The following is a 25079-nucleotide window of genomic DNA, read 5'->3' as shown; positions in this document are numbered from 1 at the left end:
AGCCAGTAAAATATTTTTGCAGTGTTCAAAAAATATTTTTATCCATCATTAATAAACAACACACACCATTTTTTTACATTTTGCATCATCTTTAATATATATACACGTGATGTCAAGTAAGCATTTTTTTAAAATTATTGCAACTCATATATTAGAGGTTTGGAACAGGTCCCATATGAAGAGAGATTAAAGAGACTTGGACTTTTAAGCTTAGAAAAGAGGAGACAAAGGGGGGATATGATAGAGGTCTATAAAATCATGACTGGTGTGGAAAAAGTGAATAAGGAAAAGTTATGTATTTGTTCCCATAACACAAGAACTAGGGGTCACCAAATGAAATTAATAGGTAGCAGGTTTAAAACAAACAAAAGTAAGTTTTCCTTCATGCAATGCACAGTCAATCTGTAGAACTCCTTGCCAGAGGAGGTTGTGAAGACCAGGACTTTAACAGGATTCAAGAAAGAACTAGATAAATTCATGGAGGCTAGGTCCATCAGTGCTATTAGCCGGATGCGTAGGAATGCTGTCCCTAGCAACTGTTTGTCAGAGGCTGGAAATGGATGACAGGAGAGGGATCATTTGTTCATTCCCTCTGGGGCTTCTGGCATTGGCCACTGTTGGAAGACAGAATACTGGGCTACATGGACTTTTGGTCTGACCCAGTATGGCTGTTCTTATGTTCTTATATGGCTCAAATATAAATAAAATACCATATTTCTTTGTATTTTGGTTGGTTTATTTTTTATTGTCATTGAGACTAAGCTGGAATTCACCTATCAAAAAACATACCACTAAAGGCCTATTCCTGCTCTCCTTGAAGTCAATAGCAAAACCCACATTAGCTTCAATGAGGCTACACCTAGACTGCAGGCTTCTTTCGGAAGAAGCTTTTCTAGAAGAGATCTTGCAAAAAAACTTCTTCCAAAAGAGAGTGTCCATGCAGCAAAAGTGCATTGAAAAAGCGATCTGCTTTTTCTAAAGATAGTATCCACACTGATTGGATGCTATCTCACATTGAAGTTGTGATTACTATGGACAGAGTGGCCACGAGGGCACCTGTGCTTTTTCCTCTTCTTTCAAAAGAACTCCCTCTTCCCCGTCCACACACGCCTTTTTCCGAAAGAGCTCTTTCAGAAAAAGGCTTCTTCCTCATAGAAAGAGGTTTACCAATGTTGGAAAAAACCCTCCATTCTTTCAATTTTTTGTCGAAATAACATGATTGAAGTATGGACGTAAGTGAAGTTTTTTTGGAAAAACGGCAGTTTTCCAAAAAAAACCTCTGTAGTGTAGACATAGCCAAAAGACTAGGACTCGGATCCTAAATATGGTAATTAAGTCAGATATTCAAGTAGCTCTTAGAATATGGACTAGTAAGCATTAATCATTGCATTCCTTCCTACCAGCACAATATAGTTGTGTCTTTCTTGTAAGGGACAAGGTAAATGAAAACGAAATAAAAGTTTTCCTGACATTTAACTCAACAATTAAGACTTAACAGTATAATTTACTATCTCTTTAAGCAATCACTTCTAACAAAGGGTATTGGCATAAATAGTTCACACTGAAAACAGGGAACATTTCTATTGCTTTTGCAAATGTATTTTTGTTAGTGTTATTCAACAAAAGTGGGCAAAAGCCACAAACTCTGGATTCAAATCCTGTTTGCAAGTGGTCAGATCTGGGTTTTACACAGTGTAAAGAGAGAAACTATTTGCAAAATTCAAACCCCTACGTTTGGCTTTTTTCACACTTCCAAATGGTGGACTATTTGATTCCTAATATAAGACTAATTTCTAGTTCTGGTTCATTTTCAGTCAAATTATAATGTTTTCACTCAGTCAGAACCCTATGCACAGCAATAGTATTTTTCCCTGCCAATACATGGACATTTGTGAATGCTGAAAAGGAGAATCACTATCAAATCACCCCATCGGGAATCTCTGTACATTTCTACATGTTCAAGAAGCAGCTACTCTCTAAAGACATTACTTTTGCTTCTCTTTCACTCAAGAGTACGTGCATCATTTCACATAGTAATAAAATAAAGAAAATCACTTGAAATTGAAAGACTGGGTCACAGTCACATCTATTGTGATTGCAAAAGGAACTCATGCATAGTAGAAACCTGAGTATGCAATAAAAATATTCCAAGACTTGTTAGTCTAACATTTCCTTTGCAATATGATTCAAGGAAAGACCAAGGCTATGCCTGCTTGTGCCATTGTAAAAGAAACATTTTTGTTTTGCAGGGGTTGCAGTTATGGAAGAGGTCACTAAACCTTTAACATCACCAGTGAAACAGACTTATTACTCCCCTAAGGCTTATTCATCCTTGTCACAAAATTAAGAGCTACTTTCCAAAAGCAGCAAACTTTGCAGAGTAGTTTCCTGTGTCAATCTCCAAATCGTTACAAGTGTGAGGAAGAGCTGCCCTGAAGACTACCGGTCCTGTCTCCAGACAAAGTGTCACCACTGACTGATGCCAACATTGCTCAAGTGGGAGCTGTACTGCCCTAACCTCACAGGACTCCCTGCCCGACGAGAGGCAGTGACAGGAAACCAGCACAAAATGTGAAGAACATTTTTTTGTCTTCCTTAATGGAAATGTGCAGGCTTCTATTCACACTTGGAGGAGACAGTCAAGCGTTGTGACAGAGCTAACACGGTTTCCTTGACTCCTCTGAATGCTATGGTTACATGTGAAGGTGGTTTTCCCCCTGTAAATCTGAAAGTACAATTACACACAAGAGCACTTAGACATAAAGAGCCAGCCACAGCTAGAGCTCGATTAGCGTGCACAATTCCCATTGACATCACTAGGGAGTTCCGCCATGGACTGAGGGCAGTATATGGCCCAAAGCCCTCCAAATGTCTTCCTGCTTTTGATTAAAAGGAATATGCATCATGTTTCCTAACAGAGTTTTGTTTTCATAATTAATGTGGAGGCTTTTCCTGAGCCCCTTTGATTTTATTCTCCTTCCTTCTTAATACTCATAAGGGGATATAGTCATTATTTCAGGACTAGCAGCTGGTGCTGGAGTAACAGTCAGAATCCTCCAATGAGACAGAACCTTTCTTCCCCAATTAATAAAACCTCCCGATCCCATCCTAATCCTTCCCTTCCACCCCTCAGCATATCTATTATGATCTATTGCTAGCGGCATCTGCCATATTTCCCTTCTGATTGCCAAAGATTAATCATTCCTTCCTGAGGCGATGTAACACAGAGGTGAATTAGGTCCTTGGTGTCTAAGTCTGACTTTCCTCCCCTATTCTTCTGGGCCATCTCCAATTATATTATTTCTCCACTTTTGGGACCTTATTCACTTTTACTCTAGTGTAATTTACTCTAGGGCTACGTCTAGACTGCAAGCCTCTTTCGAAAGAGGCTTTTTCGAAAGATACTTTTGAAAAAGCCTCTTTTGAAAAAGAGCGTCTAGACTGCAAGCAGTACTTTCGAAAAAGCAAGCACTCAAGCAGTCTGGATGCTCTTTTTCGAAAAAGCCCTGCTTGCATTGAAGAACGCCTTTTTTCGAAAGAGCACTTTCGAAAAAAGGCGTTCTTCCTCGTGAAATGAGGTTTTCCGCCGTCGAAAGAAAAGCCACGTTCTTTCGATTTAATTTCGAAAGAACGCGGCTGTAGTCTAGACGCAGGGGAAGTTTTTTTGAAAAAAGGCTACTTTTTTCTAAAAAACCCTCGAGTCTGGACACAGCCTAGGTGTAAACGCAGAGTAACACTGGGTGAATCAGGCCATAGGGGGACTACTTCTGACTTTGAATAGAATGGCATATATTCAAAAAAGAATATTTTCAGCAGTATTGAAGGCCATAATAGCACAATGTATTAATCTCTTTTTGTCTTAAGTATTTCATTGGGAGGAGCATGTTTATTTTTGGCTAAACAACGAGCTACAACTGAAGGAGAAAAAATCCTGAATATTTGCATAAGCTTCTTACTGAATATTATATTTTAATATAATAATTGTGCCTGTAGCTAGTGGATTTGTAATATGTTTAATCTATTCATCAGCAATATTTCCCACTCACAATCAATGGGACAACATAAAAAGTAGTCACAGAATCACAAAACTTGTAAAGGTCATTATGGGGGAGGGATAACTCAGTGGTTTGAGCATTGGCCTATTAAACCCAGGGTTGTGAGTTCAATCCTTGTGGAGGCCATTTAGGGCAAAAATTTGTCAGGGACGGTACTTGGTCCTGCTGTGAAAGCAGTAGATTGGACTCAATAACCATTCAAGGTCCTTTCCAGTTGTAGGCAATCTCCATTTTATTTGTTGTATTGTCTGCAAGCATAAATAGCAGCTATTTTATTGAATTGATCATTAAACAGTTTCAAACATGATAAGAGCCTTAATTCAGGCAAATATTATGGGAAATATCTTGCACAAACAATTGTATTAGCACATATTGAAATGGAATAGTAAGAAAAACAAGTGTTCCCCCTTTCCATATTCTGTGCCCTCAGGTTTCCTACCTTCAACAACACAAGTATCTGCCTCTGAAAAAGATTTGGTGGTCATGGCGGACAATCAACTGAATAAGAGTTCCCAAAGTGATGCTGTGGCCAAAGGAGTTAATGTGATCGTGGGGTACATAACCAAGGACCTTGAGTAGAGACAGAGTGTTTTATTTTAGTTCTATATTTGGCACTGGTGTGATTGCTAAAATAGAGTGTCCTGTTCTGGTGCACACAATTCAAGAAGGATGTTGACAAGTTGGGCTATGTCTAGCCTGCAGTGCTTTTCCGAGATGCAATGCCGCATTCAAAGGATGCATCTGCTTTTTTCGGAAAATTTTTCAAAAAAGCGGACACGCTCTTTTGCCATTACTTTTACAAGAAAGAATGGATGTGTCGAAAGAGCAGGTTTTTCTAAAATTTGGCACCGTTTAGACAGAAAAGTAGAAAAAGATATGCAAATTGCAGTTTGCAATTTGCGTATCTTTTTCTGACTTACCTTTGTAGTCTAGACATAGCCTTGGAGAAGATTCAGGGAAAAATCACAAAAATGATTAAAGGATTAGTGAGCATGGATGATAGACTCAAAGATCTCAATATATTTAGCTTAACAAAGAGAAGGTTAAGGGTTGACTTGGATTATGCCTATTTGGATCTACGTGGGAAGCAAATATTTAGTAATGGGCTCTTCAATTTAGCAGAGAAAAACAGAACATGATCCAAAGGCTGGAAGTTGAAGATAGACAAATTCAAACTGGAAATAAGGTGTGAATTTTTAACAGGGAGGCTAATCAACCATTGGAACAATTTACCAAGGGTCATGGTGGATTTTCCATCACTGCCAATTTTTAAATCAAGATTAGATGTTTTTCTAAACAATATGTTCTAGGAATTCTTTGAAGAAGTTTTATGGCCTATAGTATATAGGAGGCAGATGATCACAGTGGTCCCTTTGGCCTTGAAATCTAGGAGTCTATGAAATTCAAAAAACACACATAAAAATGTCAGACGCAAACTCTATGTGTAAAAGCCTAGCACCACTGATGGTTAAGAGAGTTTTCCTACTGAATTCTGTGGGTTCAGAATACCTGTTTATATCATGTTTATCATAGTAGTATCTCAGGCTCAAAGGAAATTGGGTTGTATTTGTGAAACTGAAAAGAGAATTGAGCGCAGTGGGAATAGACTGTGCACAGAATCTGGCCTTAAGTGGACAATATTACTTCTACAACAAAAGCCCTTCAGTCTTCTTTTCATTTCCTGGCCCAAAAAATAATGGTCCTCTGGTGAAAATGACTGGTGGACATTGAAGAAAGTGATTTTGAGACATAAATTAATAGCCTTAGAAATCAACCTAGGACAAGAATAACTTGGCAAGCAAAATGCAACGAATAAAGGAGTTGAACATCTCAAGACTAAAGCACTTATCTTCAAACACAATGGGCTTATTGTCGACATGGTAGAGCAATGCACTTTGCAGAGACATGGTTTCTAAAGTGCATCGACAAGTTACATGTTAATTGGTCTTTGTAGACCATGCTGGTGCGTGCTAGCACACTTTAACATCAAGGCACAGTAGGGGAACAGTACATGTTAGCAGGTTCTAGATGGACAATTTAACGCACAATGCATTAGTGCACTTTACAAATCATACTCCTGTAATGAGCACTGCTGCTCCATGTAGACAAGCCTGAAGTGTTGCTAGCTTAAGCTTAGGATGGTTTCTTGATGTTTTCTCAATAAGGATTTCTTTTCCCAGAGCCGTTTTATGTCCTTACATAAGTAAGTTTACAGCATGGTATTAAATCATGATTATAATACTAATTCTTAAGACAAAGTGTCCCTACCACCATTAATCAGGGAAATCATACTAGAGACATAGATACAGTAATTCTCGTAACATGATCCCTAAATTGTTAATTTCAGGAATTGACTATTTATTATTTGTGTTGTGGGAACACCTAGAGACTGCAATCATGGATCAGGCCCCACTGTGCTAGGCACTGTACACACATGAGGAAAAAATACTCCCTGCCCCAAAGTTCTTATAATCTAAAACTTAAATACTACAAATATTTTTGCATGTGCTTATCTTTATGCATTGTGGGTAGTACCAGTAAATCCAAAGGAACCACTCATATGCAAAGTGAAGCATCACCATATGCAGAAATGGAAACTACATTCATGTCATTTATGATTTATGTCACTGTGTTCTAGAGGGCTCTATTTTTTTGCACTTTCTTACACTCTGAAAACATGTCCACATACTGCATACAGCTCCAATATAGTTTTAACTAGTTTCCTTTTCATAACAAATGTGTGATCACATTATTGACTTTGACAATCTGCTAGCCAAAAAGTACAATTCATATGATAGAGCTGTGCCAAATCACAGAGATGGATCATGACAGGGAGGTGCAGAATCTCCCGGACGGGGAACATTGGGTCAAGTTGTTCCATGGCCAGCTTATTACTGATTTTTTTAAAAGTACAGAAAGAAAATAATCTCAATCTTTAGCCAAAATTCAGAGATTCAGGAGAGGAGGGGAGGTAGTTTTTTGGCAAACCATTTTTAGATGGTCTGCCTGGTCTGAGATGTAATATCATGCAAGGTTCTGAAAAGTGCATCCATTAAAGTCACATTTAAAATCCATTCCAACTCTTAAGGCTTTATTCAGCCAGCTGCCAAAAACTGGAACTCCCCTGTGATGTCAAAGTGTACGTCTACACTGCATGGCTATTTCAGGATACCAGAGGTATCCTGAAATAGCTAACCCACATCTACGCAAGCCAACCATTATTTTTAAATATTTTTCAAAATAACGGGAGCACTGTTTCGCCATCCCGGTAACCCTCGTTACATGAGGGATACAAGATGGCTCGAAATAGTGCGTTATTTCAAAATTTGGCGCTGTGTAGACTTGCCAAATTTCAAAATAAGCTATTTCAAAATAGATTTGAAATAAGATATGCAATTTGCATAGTGCAAATTGCTTATCTTATTTCGAGTGTAGGGTGCTATGTAGACACACCAAAAGGGAATTCTGTGTACCAAGGGCTTACAGGGTGTAATGCTAAGGTTTCAAAATGTGCTCTCCAAAAAAAACCAAGCACTTTGAAAGGCTTATTTTTTCCAGTATCCACTAACTCTGGTGACCTTCATTTTTGATTGCTAAGCTTGAACACTTAGCCATCTTATCTTAGGCACACAAACAATAGAAATAACCAAATTTAGAAGACATATTTGAAACTAGTCATTGGTAATCAATGAATGTGTCTACTCTGAATTGAATTGGAGTAAAATCTTGTTAAGTTGCTTCATCTTCATGTTCTGGTACTCAGAACATTATAGAAGGGGCACAGAGCAGGAGTTTCATTGAATATTTCCCCATTCAGGGAATAGCACCAAGGAGATAAATTAGCATACATGAATACTGACAATGCTAAGAAAGACCTTGAAGAATGACAAATTGGAGACTGATAATCAGATTAGGACAACACAAAACAATTTCCATCGCTGACCAACCTGCAAAACAGTTAGCAGATTCCCCCTCAAATTCAGTGACAGATTTTTGTGAAAATTAAAAAAAAGGCAGTTGTCATGGGTGAAAACTTAAGCTATTTAGCTCTAAAAAAGAAAGACCATTTGGCTTTAAAACTGGTTAAATTTCCTCTATAGATATAGACATGATTTCCCTCAAGGGAAAAATTCTCAACTCTGTCAGTATGAAAAGGTTGCTACTGTCCAAATCTGAATTGATTGGGAAATGGCAATATGGCAACCCAGAACCAGAATTCCTTTGAATTCCTGCAAAGTTCTGGTATTAAAATACTGAACAAAGTCATTTATTTCCCCCAGATCTATCAGGAGAGTGAGTGGCAGCAGTCATGGAGGGCTGAGGCTGTGTCTCGACTGCAGGCGTCTTATGGAAGAAGTTTTTCCAGAAGAGATCTTCCGAAAAAACTTCTTCAGAAAGAGAGCATCGACACTGCCAAAGTGCATCGAAAAAGCAATCTGCTTTCTCGAAAGATAGTGTCTACACTGAATGGACACTATCTCGCATTGAAGCTGTAATTAATATACACGGAGTGGCCACTAGGGCAGCTGTGCTTTTTCCTGTCTCTTCTTCTTCTTTCGAAAGTACTCCCTCTTCCCCATCCACACACGCCTTTTTCTAAAAGAGCTCTTTCGGAAAAAGGCTTCTTCCTCATAGAAAGTGGTTTACCAAAGTTGGAAAAACCCCTCTGTTCTTTTGATTTTTTGTCAAAAGAACGTGATTGCAGTTTGGACATGAGTGAAGGTTTTTTTCAGAAAAACAGCTGTTTTTCTGGGAAAACTCTGTAGTGTAGACATAGCCTGTAAGAAATGCATGTTCGTTGTGCAAAAAGAAAATGGTCTCCACCAAGTGGAAAAGAGTTGGAGCAACAAGCAGGTAGAAAAGACAGTATCTTCACCCAGAAAGACAGATCTGAAAGTGACATAGTCACAGTCACTTGGGGGAAGCCAGTGACCCAAAAGAGCTGGCATGCTGCCAATTTAGGCATGCATCTTAAACATCTTCATCCCATTAATATGATTTATTTGCAATTGGAAAGCCCCACCCACCTCGCTCCTTCTCTGAGTAATGTCAGTGTCTCATTAAAGGAGGTGTTCAGTGAAATAGTCCACATGAGATTGGTGAGCAGGATGAGAATAACGAGCAGGATTTGGCCCTGTGGTCATAAAGAGTTTGCAAAAAGCCTGAGTTTCAAATTCCAATGTCTTTCTGCTTCCTCAACTATAAGGTTTCCAAGAGCTCACACTTATCCCTTTTTTCTAGTGAACTGCAACGAAGTCAAAGCTCTCAAGAGTATTCATTTATTTTTCCTGATGCATCAGTTTTTGGTTGCCTGGGACCAGAGTAACTACAGCATAGACCGGGGTGGGAAATAATTTTTCATGAAGCAAGATTTTCAAGATTTTGGAAAGTGGTCAAGGGTCACACTCTTCCATGATATTAATAGAGGAGATACAGGGTCTGGGGTGGAGGTTGGGTGCAGAAGGGAGCTTGGGGTAAGGGATTGGGGTGCAGGAGGGGGTGTAGATCTGGGAGGGAGTTTGGATGAAGGAAGGTGTTTTGACCTGGGGCAGGAAACTGGGGGTGCAGGGTCTGGGAGGGGTATGGGCTCAGGAGGGGGACAGATGGTTTGGCTTATGTGGGGTAGAAGGGCAGGTGTGGGGGGACAGAGGGCTGGGAGGAGAGAGTGGCTGGGGTGCCTGAGGCAGGCTCTGGCCAGGTCTCTTACCTGGGTGACTTCCGGCCAGCAGCCCACCAAGTTTCAAAGGCAGCTTCCCTACCTGTCCCATTCCCACAAAGGCGGCAGGGGCCATGTGCATTGGTGAATAAGAACCTGACGGGAGAGGTCAGGGGTACTCTGTGCACTTCCTGTTCTTCAAACAGGCAGCTCCCATTGTCCAGAAATCAGCCAATGGGATTGTGCAGGGGGTGGGAGCAGTATATGAAGCACCATTTCCGCCTCCCCTGGCCTCATAGCTGAGAAAGAAAAACAGCTGCAACAGATACTTTTCTTAGCAAAGTTTGGGAAGGGGGAAACAGGGAGTCTGCCTGAGGCTCCGCGCTGCACCCATGGGCCAGAACTAGTATTCTGCCCAGGTCTGACATAGACTGTGCACTCATTCTCCCATGCAACTCAATATGAGTCGCTCCAATGGAAAAGTGGTTTTCTACATTGACTGGCTTCTGAAAAAAAACTTCATGTGGCTTGGCAAGATGATAATGGAAATCTAAGATCTTGAAAGTACCATGTTGAGGCATATGAGATTTTCATCTTATCTTCTTCAGCTAGAATTTTCATTACCCCACAGGGGAAAAGGGAGGTAGATATTCCTTTCTGTGTTTATAACCTTTTCCTCTGCAATAGCACATTTGTATTACTGAATTGAAAGGCTTAATATGTCTATTCTTTTCTATCCAGTTCATATTCAAAGTCACTGTAATTACGGAAGTAAGTAACATTTGCAAAACAATTAAGTGAGGACTTCCTGAACAAACAATATCAACTTTCATGATTCCGTTTCTGTGTATGTAAATAGCAATTATTTACTCTCTCGTGCAGAGTGTTAAAAAATGGGAAAGAGACACTGTAGTGATCCACATGAAAGATGGGAAACTGACTGACATGTACATCCTGTGACAGGAAACAACCAATAACGATCCCGATTTTGTAACCGTTTTTTCCTTTGCAAACAGAAATTAGTTTAAAAAATTAAAACCTTCAAAGGAATCTTATCTATTTGTTTCCAAATAGAGCTCAATACATGAGTATTGACTTAAGCTGAGGCACTTTAATTGCATTCATTTTACCTCAGGTATGATAGTGCCATACTGATTCTACAAGAGAAATAGATTGCAGCAGTAGGAATCAGGAGGCACTTGGATAAGTGGAGTTTCTGTTTTTCTGTGGTTCTTTCATGCCTATCATCAATTTGTTTTGTACCCTCGCCCCTTTAAGGAAGACTTGAGAAGTTTGATAGTGGCAAAGGTAAGTTTGTTCCCCTCACTCTTTCACAGGGCTCAAATTCTTCCTTTACTTTTCTCCTCCCCTCTTCCTCCTCTTCCCTCCTGATACATCCTAGGAATTGTAATTCCTGAACTCAGAGCTACAGGGGAACCACCTAGGAACAAATTTACAAACACAAGCTGGGGTCGCATCTGCACCTAGCTCGGTGTAACAACTGTCCTTTGTGTATTCACAAAGATGCTCCTACCTTAGCTGGCTCAACATTTCCTCTGGAAGTTGTAAAATCCATGTAGGCTTAATCAGTTCCCTCCCTCCCCCACCTTACCATAGTTCAGAGGAATTATATTACACAGATCAAGTAGTTGCGCTGCAACTTATTCTTTTATCCCTCAGCTGGCTTTTGCCCATTGTGATTTATGTTGAGATTATCAACATCTGATTGTTAAGGAATGGACATGTCACAGTAAGCAAATTCCAAAAAGTGGGGTGCTCAAGATTTCTCAGCACAGGACAGGATTGCCTCTTGAACAGCCTGTCCCAAGTTTCCTGGGAAACAAGGTGGACGGTAAAGTTTTCAAAAGAATCTAAGTACCATTTTCAAAATAGACTTAGGCTCTTATAAATATAAATATAAGTCAACAGGCCTTAGACTCCTAAATCACTTAGGCACTTTTGAATTTTTTATACCTGGCATATTAATGGTTTGAATTTTTTATACCTGGCATATTAATGGTCCTGCCTGCAGAGACTACTCTGCCTCTAGGAATCTGTTTCTCTCCAGGCCTCTGCATCCACTAGAAGGACCAGCCTGACTCTCATGCATCTAAGGGTATGTCTACACTACCCCGCCAGTTCGAACTAGCAGGGTAATGTAGGCATACCGCACTTGCAAATGAAGCCCGGGATTTGAATTTCCCGGGCTTCATTTGCATAAGCGGGGAGCCGCCATTTTTAAAACCCCGCTGGTTCGAACCCCGTGCAGCGCGGCTACACGGGGCACGAACTAGGTAGTTCGGACTAGGCTTCCTAGTTCGAACTACCGTTACTCCTCGTGAAATGAGTAACGGTAGTTCGAACTAAGAAGCCTAGTTCAAACTACCTAGTTCGTGCCCCGTGTAGCCGCGCTGCACGGGGTTCGAACCAGCGGGGTTTTAAAAATGGCGGCTCCCCGCTTATGCAAATGAAGCCCGGGAAATTCAAATCCCGGGCTTCATTTGCAAGTGCGGTATGCCTACATTACCTTCCTAGTTCGAACTAGGAGGGTAGTGTAGACATACCCTAACATAGATTCTCTTTCAAATACAAGGAAACAGACACAACTCATAAAGCACACAAGAGGGAGAAAAACTGACTGTGTCTCAATTTAATTCAGGAATACACAAGTAGTGCTAACACATCATTCAGGAAAGAGAATGAGAGAATGAGAGAAAGAGGGAGATACAAACATATAGGGGTCTCCTAGGCTGTATCTAGACTACACCTCTCTGTCGACAGAGAGATGTAGATTAGACACGTTGAAATATCCTGAACTTCATTAGCATAAACATGGAGCTTTTTCGAAAAAAAAACCAACCCAGCAGTCTAGATGGGGATCTGTCAAAAAACAAACCCTTTTTCGACAGATCCTGTATTCCTCAAAAAATGAGGTTTACAGGATCTTTCAAAAAAGGATTTATTTTTCAACAGATCCCCTCTAGACTGCCATTTTGTTTTGTTTTTTCAAAAAAGCTCAATTTCGAAAAAAAGCGGCAACCATGTTTATGCTAATGAAGTGCAGGATATTTAAATCTCTTCAATTCATCATCAATTTCGACGTGCAGAGAGGTGTAGTCTTGAAAGTAGGAAGAAGGGATCTTGCGGAAAAGGTCTTATTTTCCGCAAGATCCCGTCTAGACTAGTGCTTTTCTCCGGCAAAACCCCGAGCCGGAAAAAAGCGGCAGCCATGTTCATGCAAATGCCCCCGCATTTTAAATCCCCTGCGGCATTTGCAATTCCGAAGTATCTCATTAGCATCCCTTTTCCGGAAAGGGGTGCCAATGTAGACACAGCCTGAAGGTATGTCTACACTACAGAGTTTTTTCGAAAAAACATTTGTTTTTCCTAAAAAAACTTAAGTTACGCCCACACTGCAAAAGAAAATCGAAAGAACAGAGGGTTTTTTCCAACGCTGGTAATCCTCATTCTATGAGGAAGAAGCCTTTTTCCAAAAGAGCTCTTGCAGAAAAAGGCATGTGTGGACGGGGAAGAAGGAGTTCTTTCGAAAGAAGAGGAAAGAGGAAAAAGCACAGATGCCCTCGTAGCCACTCCGTCCTTAGTAATCACAGCTTAAATGCAAGATAGTGTCCATTCAGTGTGGACGCTATCTTTCGAAAAAACAGATTTCTTTTTCGATGTGCTTTTGCTGTGTGGACGCTCTCTTTCAGAAGAAGGTTTTTTGGAAGATCTCTTCTGGAAAAGCTTCTTCTGAAAGTAGCCTGCAGTCTAGACATAGCCTGAGAGGCACATATACTTTCATAGTGTTTTTCTGAAGTAGAAAAAACAGAAATTACTATATAAATTATTGAGAAATTCTAAGTAAGGCAGTATATAAACCATAATGGACAAGTCTCTTGTTTTCTATCAGAGATAAATAACACATCAGATTGGTTCCATTTTCCACAGGCTCAATCATGTTCTTCATTTTGTAAGACCAAAACCAAGAATTATCCAATCCATAATTATTTCAATAGAAGAGGCAGACACATAATTAGGAAGAGTTTCCACTCTGGATTCTCTCTATCACGTGTTTTTAAAATCTATTACTCTACTACCAAACATTAATCTAGTTGCCTTTTTGCTGTAAATCCAATGAATTAAAGCTCAAGGAAGATTAAAATTCAAAAACAAAAGCAGAACTCTAGGGCTTATTATAACTTTATTTTATTTTTAGTAAACTTTGTGCTTGATTAATATTCCTATAGAGAACAGGGCCAGCCTATTACTATAATTAACTGCCTAATGCAGGCATTTTCCATATATTACATAATTTTGGTTGCTGAACACAAAAGAGCTGATATTCAGAATGATACAAAATAGAATCAATGTGTTTAATATCAGATAGTATTCCAGAGTACTGAATGTTTGGAAAGTGGCAAACACTCAAGCATTAATTTTCTATAGGATGAGAACATTCCCTGGTAAGCTGGAAAGTGGATCTTTCCAACTTCAACAAAACAGTATTTGGCAGCCTTTGGCCACATACCTCCTCTGCTCTTTTAATGGCAATTAACATCTATAAGGAATACCATAGCAGAGATATTTTGAATTAGCATATGATACAGTGAGAGATGGTTTTGCATTGGCATAATCTGTTCTCAGATGCACACCTGATCTGATTTCATTTCAGATAAATCAACATTGCAAAATTCTGCTTGCCCAGTTTGATGTGTGCTTGGATTTGGGGTGGCGGAGGGCAGGGGGTAGTTCTTCTATTCTTTTTCACTAGCACATAAAACATTTGGCACTTTTTTTTTTTTTTGCATTACCATCCTGCCTCACAATAAATGGTGGGCAAGCAGATTTTGCACAAGGGTAGGTAAATTTTGCACAACCATTTTACAAAGCTGAAAATGTCATTCCAATGGATCATTTAGACATTTAAGCACAGTCAGCTTGTAGAACTTTTGGCCACTTTAGCAATGTTGAATTTAAAATACAAAGGAACAATTTTAAAAAATGGAATCTTACCGTTAATAAATACATAGACTGTTGATTCTATCTTCTTTTTTACAGCACTTGACGATGCATATTTGCAGCTATAGTATCCAGTGTCATTTGCTTGAGCTCTGATCAAGGTCAGGCTACTACAGAACTGTTTGCCATTCCTTCCACAGGCATATTTAATTACTTTCAGCCTTTTGCTCTCCTTACTTGGAGCTTCAGGCAGAGACCATGAATGAACCATTTCCCCCCTGCAAACAATGATAAGGAAGTAAAAACAATGATGTTGGACTACAATTATATAGCTCTTGTTCCCAAGCTTTCTGTTTTATTATATCAGGCTATTTCTGGGGTTCTCTTTAATCTTGTTCTCCAAAAACAACAACGGAAACAACATACAGCTATTAAACAATTGCTATTGAAGTTGTCCGTCCCGTCCTCCCCCCCCCCCCCCCCCCACCTGCCCCCCGCATCCCAACTCCATTCCCTCACTCCCACAACACTGGTTATTTTTCCAGTTTCAGTAATGAAAAAAAAAAGTCAGGTGGATTAATACCCGGGCAATTTATGCAAGCCAAATCATCTGGTTACCTGCATGTGAGATTTAAAGTCTGGCCTGCTCGAATGACGTGCTGTGTGCCTTTTATACTCAGTTCAGGACCTTTTAATTTTGACCCTGAACTAGATCCTAGAAAAACAATAAGAGAAACATTAACAATAGTAAATAGCCTTCCCGTATTCAATCTGCTCACATTCATAGTGCTATCTCTGCAATGCTACAGCACAGCTGTTGGGGGTTTTTTCCACATACTTTCCTTTGGATCAAATCCTAAAGCCCTTACTCAGGGCCCAAGAACCTCTCCAATGGAATTAATACACAACATGGGAAAGGAAGACAGAGGAAACTTCTGCAAGCTTTCCAACACTGCATGTGCTCCAAAATTGTTTCCTTTGAGGGACATGACTTTTCCACAAGGAATTAGCCTTGGGCCCTGTGGGACTGGTGCCATTCATGCAGAAGCTCTCTGCCCTCATAAGTCTCACACTGATCACTCCCTGGCTTTATATCCCCAATGAAACAACACTAGCAGGGCTCCCACAGCTAGTCACTGCTCCATGGACATCTGATTGTCTCATCTTTCCATGAGGAATTCCACAGAACCAGCAGGAGGACAATGCGAGCCCCAGTTCCTCCCCCAAATGGATGCCTCGGTTCATGGAGATCTCTCTGTGGAGTCCAGAAGAAGAGGATGAAGCCATGGCTGGCTCCCTTTTCCACATAGTAGGCTGAGAGGCATGCGTAGATCTTTAAGGAGACACAAGCTGACCCTCAGTTTGGCTCAGCTCTTATATAAAACTCTCTGCAAAATTAATGAGAACTTTGTAAAGACTGAGTAAGTTTCTCAAAATTTACCCCTTTAGATTTAAAACCATCGCCCCTCTATTTAACATCCGCTGTGCTGCAAGCTCCTCTACAGTTTGGTCTGTCTGTGCCCATCATTGTAATGTTTACGCAAAATCTTTTATGTCATGAAACCTTTAAAAACAAGTCAGAGAATTCCTGGGAGGGTTGGGCGAGAATCTTGAACGTACGGATCCTGATCCCCACTCACATTGATAGCAAAGCATTCCAAAAGCTAGCAGCACAATATGCATATGTTAACTATCTTAACCTAAATCTAGGCAGTACCACAAGTTTGGAAAATGAAAGTGATGAGAATGTTTTATTGTATTAAAAGAGTATCTGTAAACCTGAAAGGATTCAAGAGCAATTCTATCTGAAGAGAAAGGGAAAGTATTTTATAGTCAACATAGGAAGGGACTAGCATTACATATACATATAGGCTGTGTCTAGACTGGCAAGTTTTTCCGCAAAATCAGCTGCTTTTGCAGAAAAACTTGCCAGCTGTCTACACTGACCGCTTGAATTTCCACAAGAACACTGACTTCCTACTCTCTGAAATCAGTGCTTCTTGCGAAAATACTATGCTGCTCCCATTCAAGCAAAAGTCCTTTTGCGCAAAGCTTTTGCACAAAAGGGCCAGTGTAGACAGCTCAGATTTGTTTTGCACAAAAGAGCCCTGATCGCGAAAATGGCGATCGGGGCTTTTTTGCGGAAAAGCGCATCTAGATTGGCACAGACGCTTTTCCGCAAAAAGTGCTTTTGCAGAAAAGCGTCCGTGCCAATCTAGATGCTCTTTTCCGCAAATGCTTTTAACGGAAAACTTTTCCATTAAAAGCATTTCCGGAAAATCATTCCAATCTAGACGCAGCCATATTGTCTATTATGCACTGAACTCTGGGGCAGTAAGAGTTTAATCTGTCTATTGTAGGTCATTTGAGAGGGCTTATCACAGGTGTACCCAGGCACCAAATAGGGTACAGATCTATTCCCATGGTGGACTCTGTCTCTGTGCCTATCCCAGGTTCAGCAGCTTTTGCTTTTTAAGTGATATGTGCATGTGAACTTCTTGTCTGATATTTCTGGAAGGCTGGTGCATGAAGACACACATCTTGTACCAGGCTCTGAATATGGAAAGGCTCAAGTTTAGCCTCGCCTTCTTCAATAGTCTTTGCATAGCTGAGAATGCAGCACCAAAGATGACCGATCTCCTGCTCTAGAGGACTTCACCCTGGGCACTGTTATCTGCATTGTTCCAAGGAAGGCAGATTACTTGGAAGACTGTGAATGGAGCATAATGTGGATGGGCTGTAAGTCACTGAGAGTCTCAGTAGGCAAGATAAAGTTTTTAACTGGCAATGGCTGTGAACTAGAGCCAGCTGAGGGCACAGAGCACCAAAGTGATGAGTTCTCAGCAGTCTTTTTTTGCTGGAGACATGAGCCACTGTGTTCTGTACAAGCTATGTTTCCTTGTTGCTTTCCTTCATAACCTCAGATGCAGTGAATTACAATAGTTTTGTATGAGTACTGTGTCCCTTGGATCAATGTAATGCAATGATTGATATGTCTGTATGCACTACTGCCCTCTCTACTAAATGGAACGTTAGACCTGTTCATTTGCTGTCAGTTGTATATCTGGTGGTTGGCTAACAGGACATACAAGCCCTATTACAGTTAATAGAAAGATCCCTTCAACTCTTTGTACACACAGAAGGTCCAGAGTTTAAGCCCTGCTGTAGACCATAAAGTTGCTTGTGACAAAGCTGTAAATTAAAAACACTGGCAAATAAGCCATATGCATCCATGGAATCACTTCTATATGAGTTTCATGAGGTATCACAAAGTGCAAAATTGCATACAGTTATATTAATAAAATACAGCACACCATGAGATTGGCAGGCTGAATACAGAGAAATTAAATGGCAGTTCCCTGCAAAGGTACATTTTTAAAAGAGTGTACTCAGAATCGCTGCAATTTGTTTGAACAATAGTGAGTTGAAATATGGAAATCAGTCTTTCATAAGAAAGCTGTCTTTTTAAAATCTAATGTCACTTCTTTCCCTCCAAATCAAAGCATTTGCCTGAAGACTATTGTTTTAAATAGATAGTTTTGACAAATCAGCACGGCAATGGTCCAGTAACAAATGATACATCAGGGGATTTTTTTTTGTGTTCTCCTCATGAGCAGAACAATTACAAAAGATAAATGCTAGCCCATGATAACACTGGCATGTGTCAAACATCCAATGCCTGGCAACCCATTCTGAGAAATATAAAACCCATTATTTACAAAAGTCCAAACAATCCTTATAGGCTGAAGACTGGAGTCAACTTGTATTTGACATGACATATTAAATGCACATGCTAGAACTTTAGAGAGACCATAAGTGGGAAACAAGAGAGCGAATAGTCAGTCTGAGAACTAGAAAGACAGAGAACCATAAGATTTTTCTGTGCTCAATAACCTCAAAAAAGAATTCCCTTTATATTCATTTACAACTGAGTCTCATCTCTCTACTCCATTGAAAGGCATTCTGCACTTGCAACATGTAAGGTCTTAGCAAAAAGGTGGTTTAGCCTCCATTCAGCACATTCTAACGTGAGAGGTTCAGAGTTCATAGCATTTCCTACTTTTTATTTTCCAAGCATCTTTAAAAAGTCTGTTTACAACCAACTTATATTGCCTCTTCTCCTACTGCAACTAAGCATTATTACATTGATGTTCTTGTCTACACTGAATCACTGGGGCAGTGCCTTAAAAACACTACCTATCTTTAACTGTTTGTATTTACTGAGGCACTGGAAAAATGCAAGTAGCTTCTTTAGAAGAAATCTCTCTTTAAAATACCCCCATGTATTTTGTATGTGTATTCCTGGAGCACTTCCTCAGCACGCTGTAAAATTTGTCATTTTGAAAAGCACATAGGGTCAGTCCTGATGTCCTTACTTAGCTGAGGCAAAACACTTAGTCAAAGTCCATTAAAACCAAGGAGAGTCTTTCCATTGGTTACAATAGATTTTAGAACAGACTCCCTAAAAATATGACCTGAAGCTCACTGAGTGTTGACATGGAGGATTCGGCCAATAGGACTAATGCATTAGCAGTCCCAACAAATTCAAAATCCCTCTTCAATTCGCATAACATAAGAACTAGGAGTCACGAAATGAAATCAATAGGTGGCAGATTTAAAACAAACAAAAGGAAGTTTTTATTTACATGGCGCACAGTCAACCTGTGGAACTCCTTGCCAGAGGAGGTTGTGAAGACCAGGACTTTAACAGGGATCAAGAAAGAACTAGAAAAATTCATGGAGGTTAGGTCCATCAATATTTATTGATGTTCATAGTCTCTGTTTGTCAGGGGCTGGAAATTGATGACAGGAGAGGTATCACTTGATGATTACCTGTTCTGTTCACTCCCTCTGTGGCATCTGGCATTGGCAAGAGTGGAAGACAGGATACTGGGCTTGATGGACCTTTGGTCTGACTCAGTATGGCCATTCTTATGTTCTTAATTCAACGGGACATTTTCCATCTTAAGGATTGCAGACTCAGCTCCCGCAAGACAAATGTTTTCCTATATATTAGTGTCTTGAACATAAATTCTGAATTATTCTGTTACCTTGTTTAAATGTAATTGATTCTTTGGGGAAAGGGCTGTTGTTCCTACATTCAAGTTGTCTTCAGATCACTGTCTTATTTGTTACATTTATTTTGTATATTAAAATTAACCTGAACTTGTCAGAATATAATCATAGGCCAGAACTGCAGCTGGTGAAAAATCAGCATTGCTACATTGAATCTGACCCCCTGCACATGAGTGAGCTCTCATGACAGGTCTTTGTTTTAATTTGCTCTCTACATTTCTGGGGTATTTTCAAGCACCTTTACATACCAAAAGCAGGTGTTTATTCACTAGAGATGAGGTAAGAAAAGATCCTGCCATTGTTTCATAAACTGTTTAAATTAATACAGGTTGAACATCTCTAGTTAAGCACTCTCAGGTCCAGCAACATCCATAATCCAGTATGATTTTAGTTAGCTAGATGTCCACTTATCATGGGTGTGGCCAAGTTTCCTGCGGTCCCATAAAGTTTGTGTACAGCCACCAGTCCTGGCTCTGTGTTCTGTGCTGTTATTTAGCTCTAATTTACCCCACAATATCTTCTAAGAGCCTTGTAAAGAATGGAGGTGTTGGTGATGCTGCTATACAATATTTACCTCCTTTTGTGCAGCAAATTCTCTGGCTTGGTGCCAGACTAGAAAAATTCAGCCTGCACTTTTATATATTAAAAGTGAGCTTAAAATGTATCTGCTGGGGTATTCACACAAAAGACTACATGTGATGAAAGTGAATGTGGCAACATTACATTTTTTCATTCAAGTTCCTGTTGAGGAAAGCACCTAAGCACATGCTTAAAGTTCAGTATGTGCATAAATCCAAGACACTTCAATTGAACTTAAGCCAATGTTTAAATGGATCTCTGAGCGAGGGTGCTTTCCTGAACTAAGACCATAAGCATTATTAGAAACTTGAACATTTAGTAGAACTTGAATTACAAAATCTTCTGTGGCTCATCAAAATAATCACATTGTTGACTGGAAATAAAATTCAATCTGTTTTTAAATGAGCTGTTAAAAGAAGAAATGGCCACACATCTATAAAGAAGCGATTTATAATCTGGCAACTCTGACTAGTAAATTTAGATTTTCTTCATCTTTCTAAAAATCTAAAAACTGATTTTTTTTTATTCAGCTAGCAAGTGCACTGGAGAAACTCTTGTAAACACTTAAGGTCTGACAGCTTTTCAATTATGAATCACTAATGCTAGTTCCAAATACTGAAAATCTCAGATGAAATTTGCTCTATAATAAAAATCCAAGAATCATAGAACCATAGAGCTGGAAGAGACCTCAGAATGTCATCAAGTCCAGCCCCCTGCTCTAGGCAGGACCAATCCCAACTAAATCAACCCAGCCAGGGCTTTGTCAAGATGAGACTTAAACACCTCGAGGGTATGTCTACATTACCACCCTAGTTCGAACTAGGGTGGTAATGTAGTCAACCGGAGTTGCAAATGAAGCCCGGGATTTGAATTTCCCGGGCTTCATTTGCATGTTACCGGGCGCCGCCATTTTTAAATGTCTGCTAGTTCGGACTCCGTGTCCCGCGGCTACACGCAGCACAAACTAGGTAGTTCGGACTAGGCTTCCTATTCCGAAATACCGTTAGTCCTCGTTCCACGTTAACAATAGGAATAATAGGAAGCGTGTAGCCGCGGGGCACAGAGTCCGAACTAGCGGACATTTAAAAATGGCGGCGCCCGGCAACATGCAAATGAAGCCCGAGAAATTCAAATCCCGGGCTTCATTTGCAACTCCGGTTGACTACATTACCACCCTAGTTCGAACTAGGGTGGTAGTGTAGACATACCCCTAGGGATGGAGACTCCACTAATTCCCTAGGTAACCCATTCCAGTGCTTCACCACTCTCCTAGTGAAATAGTTTTTCCTAATATCCAACCTGGACCTCTCCCACCCCAACTGGAGACCATTGCTCCTTGTTCTGCCATCTGTCACTACTGAGAACAGCCTTTCTCCATCCTCTTTGGAACCTCCCTTCAGGAAGTTGAAGGCTGCTATCAAATCCTCCCTCACTCTTCTCTTCTACAGACTATAGAGACCCAACACCCTCAGCCTCTCCACATAAGTCATATGCTCCAGTCCCCTAATCAATTTGGTTGCCCTCCGCTGGACCCTCTCCAATGCGTCCTCATCCTTTTTGTAGTGGGGGGCCCAGAACTGGACACAATACTCCAGATGTGGCCTCACCAAAGTCGAATAAAGGGGAATAATGACATCTCTGGATCTGCTGGCAATACTCCTCTTAATGCAACCTAATATGCCATTAGCCTTCTTGGCTACAAAGGCACACTGTTGACTCATATCCAGCTTCTCATCCACTGTAACCCCCAGGTCCTTTTCTGCAGAACTACTACTTAACTGGTTGGTCCCCAGCTTGTAACTATGCTTGGGATTCTTCCATCCCAAGTGCAGGACTCTACACTAGTCCTTGTTGAACCTCATCAGATTTCTTGTGGCCCAATCCTCCAATTTTTCTAAGTCACTCTGGACCCTATCTCTGCCCTCACGCGTATCTACCTCTCCCCCTAGCTTAGTGTCATCCACAAACTTGCTGAGGGTGCAATCCATCCCCTCATCCAGGTCATTAATAAAGATATTGAACAAAACCGATCCTAGAACCAAACCTTGGGGCACTCCGCTAGAAACCGACCACCATCCTGACATCGAGCCACTGATCACTACCCGCTGGGCCTGGCCTTCTAGCCACCTTTCTATCCATCTTACTGTCCATTTATCTAATCCACATTCCCTTAACTTGCTGGCAAGAATATTGTGGAAGACCGTATCAAAAGCCTTGCTAAAGTCAAGGCATATCACATCCACTGACTTTCCCATATCCACAGAGCCAGTTACCTCATCATAGACTCTAATCAGATTGGTCAGGCACGACTTGCCCTTTGTGAATCCATGCTGACTATTCCTAATCACTTTCCTCTCTTCCAGAGGAAGAGAAGGACTGCAACTAACCAGTAACAGTCTGTCAGCTGTTAAGATGAAACATTTAGAAACTTTGGCTTATAACTTTTGTCAGTACTGTCAAGCTAAATAATTTCAATATTCCAGTGAACATGTATTTGATTATTATGCTAATTATTCTAATAATCGGGATTCTAAGATTCAGGCAGCAAATGTCTACACTGCACAGCTTACAGCAGCACAGTCATGCCGATAAAGCTTTGCTGCTATAAGGACCGCAGCGCAGCCACTCTTTATCACCAGAAGAGAGCTCTCCTGTTAATAAAATCAAACCACTCCCCATAAGGAGCAGTAGTTTCATGGGCAGGAGCATGTCTCTCCTGCTGACAAAGCACTGTCCACACTGATGTGTTCTGCTGGTATTGTTCAGGGAGGTGTTTTTTCACACCCTGAGCAACAAAAGTTTTAATGGCAAAAGTGCAGTGCAGACATAACCTATGAGATCCCCTGGAGAGTCTGTCTCTTGGTGTGGGTATGGCTTAGCTGCCACAACAGAACTCAGCTCATCTACAGGGTGGTCCGGAACATTAATCACAGGGTCAACCAGTTAGTCATTCATTGGAGTGTTCTCGGTTTGGGTTTGTTTGGGTTTTTTTGTCTGGTTGGTTTGTTGCTGTTTTTATTCTACTAATGATGTAGGATCAAAAATGTTATGAATCTTGCACACTTTTCTTTTAATCTATAGTATCCAAAGCAAAAAATATCCCTGGACAGAATCTCAAGCAACACCATCCATAACACCTATAAAATAGACAGGGCCCTATGAAATTTAGGGTCCATTTTGGTCAATTTCAGAAACAGGATTTTAAAAAATCATAAATGTCATGGTTTCAGGTATTCAAATCTGAAATTTCACAATTTTGTAAGTGTAGGGTTCCTGACCTCAAAAGAACTTGGGGGGGGGGGGGGGAGGGCTCACAAGGTTATTGTTGGAGGGAGTTGTAGAATTACTACTGTATTTTCCGGCGTATAAGGCGACTGGGCGTATAAGACAACCCCCTAATTTTCTAGTTAAAACATAGGTTTTCGCCTATACTCGCTGTATAAGAATACCCCCCCTTAAAAGGCCAACCGGCAGCGCCCCAGCTGCTCTGCCCCAGGGTCCACAACAAAAGCCTGGTCTGCTGGGGGGGGCGCACTAGCTGCACCCCCCCTCCCCTGCAGACCAGGAATACGGGGAGCAAAGCCGCAGCTCTAGCAAAGCCTCAGAGGCGCGGGACCCCGCCGCTGCTGCGGCTTTGCTCCTGGTGCCCCTGGTGCCCCTGGTCTGCTGGGGACCGTCTCCAGCAGACCAGGGACACCGGGAGCAAAGCCTCTGAGGACGCTGGCAGCGGGACAGCCGCGGTGCGTCTGGGCTGTCCCGCTGCCGGCTTCCCCCGAGGCTTTGCAAAGCTGCAGAGGGGCTCGGGCAGCGGGGCAGCCCAGGCGCGCCTGGGCTGCCCCGCTGCCCGAGCCCCTCCGCGGCTTTGCTCCGCGGCTTCCTGGTATGCAGACCAGGGAGACGCGGAGCAGCTTTTCTCGCCCCAGAGTACACGGGCGGCGGGACCGCGAGGTCCCGCAGTCCGTGTCCTCCGGGGCGAGAAAAGCCCCGTTCATACCTGCAAGTCGGGGACTGCCTGTATGTTTATACCCGGCGTATAAGACGACCCCCGATTTTGGGGGGATGTTTTTTAGTATAAAAAGTCGCCTTATACGCCGGAAAATATGGTACTCTTACTTCTGCACAGTTTGTAGAGGTGGTGTTGCCTTTGCAGCTGGGTTGCTACAGAGCAGCAGCTGCTGACTAGGAGTCCAGCTCTGAAGGCAGAGCTGCCACAGCAGCAGTGTAGAAGTAAGAATGGCATGGTAGGGTTTTGCCACCCTTACTTCCGCACTGCAACTGGAAAGGGTGCTGCCTTCAGAGCTGGACGTAAAACTAACAGATGCTGTTCTCTGGATGCCTAACTCAGAAGATAGCATAGAAGTAAGAGTGGCAATACTGCAGCCCCCCTCATATAACCTTGTGTTCCCCCTCCTCCCTTTTGGGTCAGGATGCCCAATTTGAAAAATGCTGGCCTCCCTCAATAAATCTTTATTGCGTAGAGTAAAAGCAAAAGGTGATGAGATTCCATGGGGGAGACCTTATTTCACAGTCCACAATGCATTTTTCATGACCGTGACTTTGGTAGGGCCCTAAAAATAGGGTAGGGCCCTGGATATGCTTCACAATAGCGCAGGAGACTTGCCTCATAAGTACTGAGTTCAGCGCAAGAAATTCTCTAATCATCCCCAACCTATGATCAAAAGAAATCCCAGATATGTTATGTTACCAGGTTTTTGTCCTATTACAGATATTAACTATATCTAAAAGATACAGCT

At 41.2% G+C, this 25079-nt stretch overlaps 1 protein-coding gene across 3 annotated transcripts in view; it reads right to left on the bottom strand.

Annotated features, from left to right (window-relative positions):
- FLT1 (fms related receptor tyrosine kinase 1) overlaps positions 1-25079 on the bottom strand; it is a 161897-nt gene that overhangs the window by 115546 nt on the left and 21272 nt on the right. For 2 of the 3 annotated variants that reach the window (XR_012900723.1, XM_006138918.4), the window contains exons 2-3: positions 15289-15385; positions 14725-14948 (exon numbers count right to left, since the gene is read on the bottom strand). The exons of the other annotated variant lie outside the window; for it this stretch is intronic. Coding sequence is in view for 1 of the 2 variants with exons in the window: in XM_006138918.4 (XP_006138980.2) it covers positions 14725-14948; positions 15289-15385 (321 nt within the window). In the remaining variant the exon portion in view is untranslated. The remainder of the gene's footprint in view (positions 1-14724; positions 14949-15288; positions 15386-25079) is intronic. 3 annotated transcript variants of the gene reach the window in all.

This window comes from Pelodiscus sinensis, chromosome 1 (genome assembly GCF_049634645.1).
Source record: "Pelodiscus sinensis isolate JC-2024 chromosome 1, ASM4963464v1, whole genome shotgun sequence".
Classification (NCBI taxonomy): Eukaryota; Metazoa; Chordata; order Testudines; family Trionychidae; genus Pelodiscus; species Pelodiscus sinensis.
The sequence above is the reverse complement of the archived record's forward strand: the minus strand, read 5'-3'. Positions and strand labels throughout refer to the sequence as shown.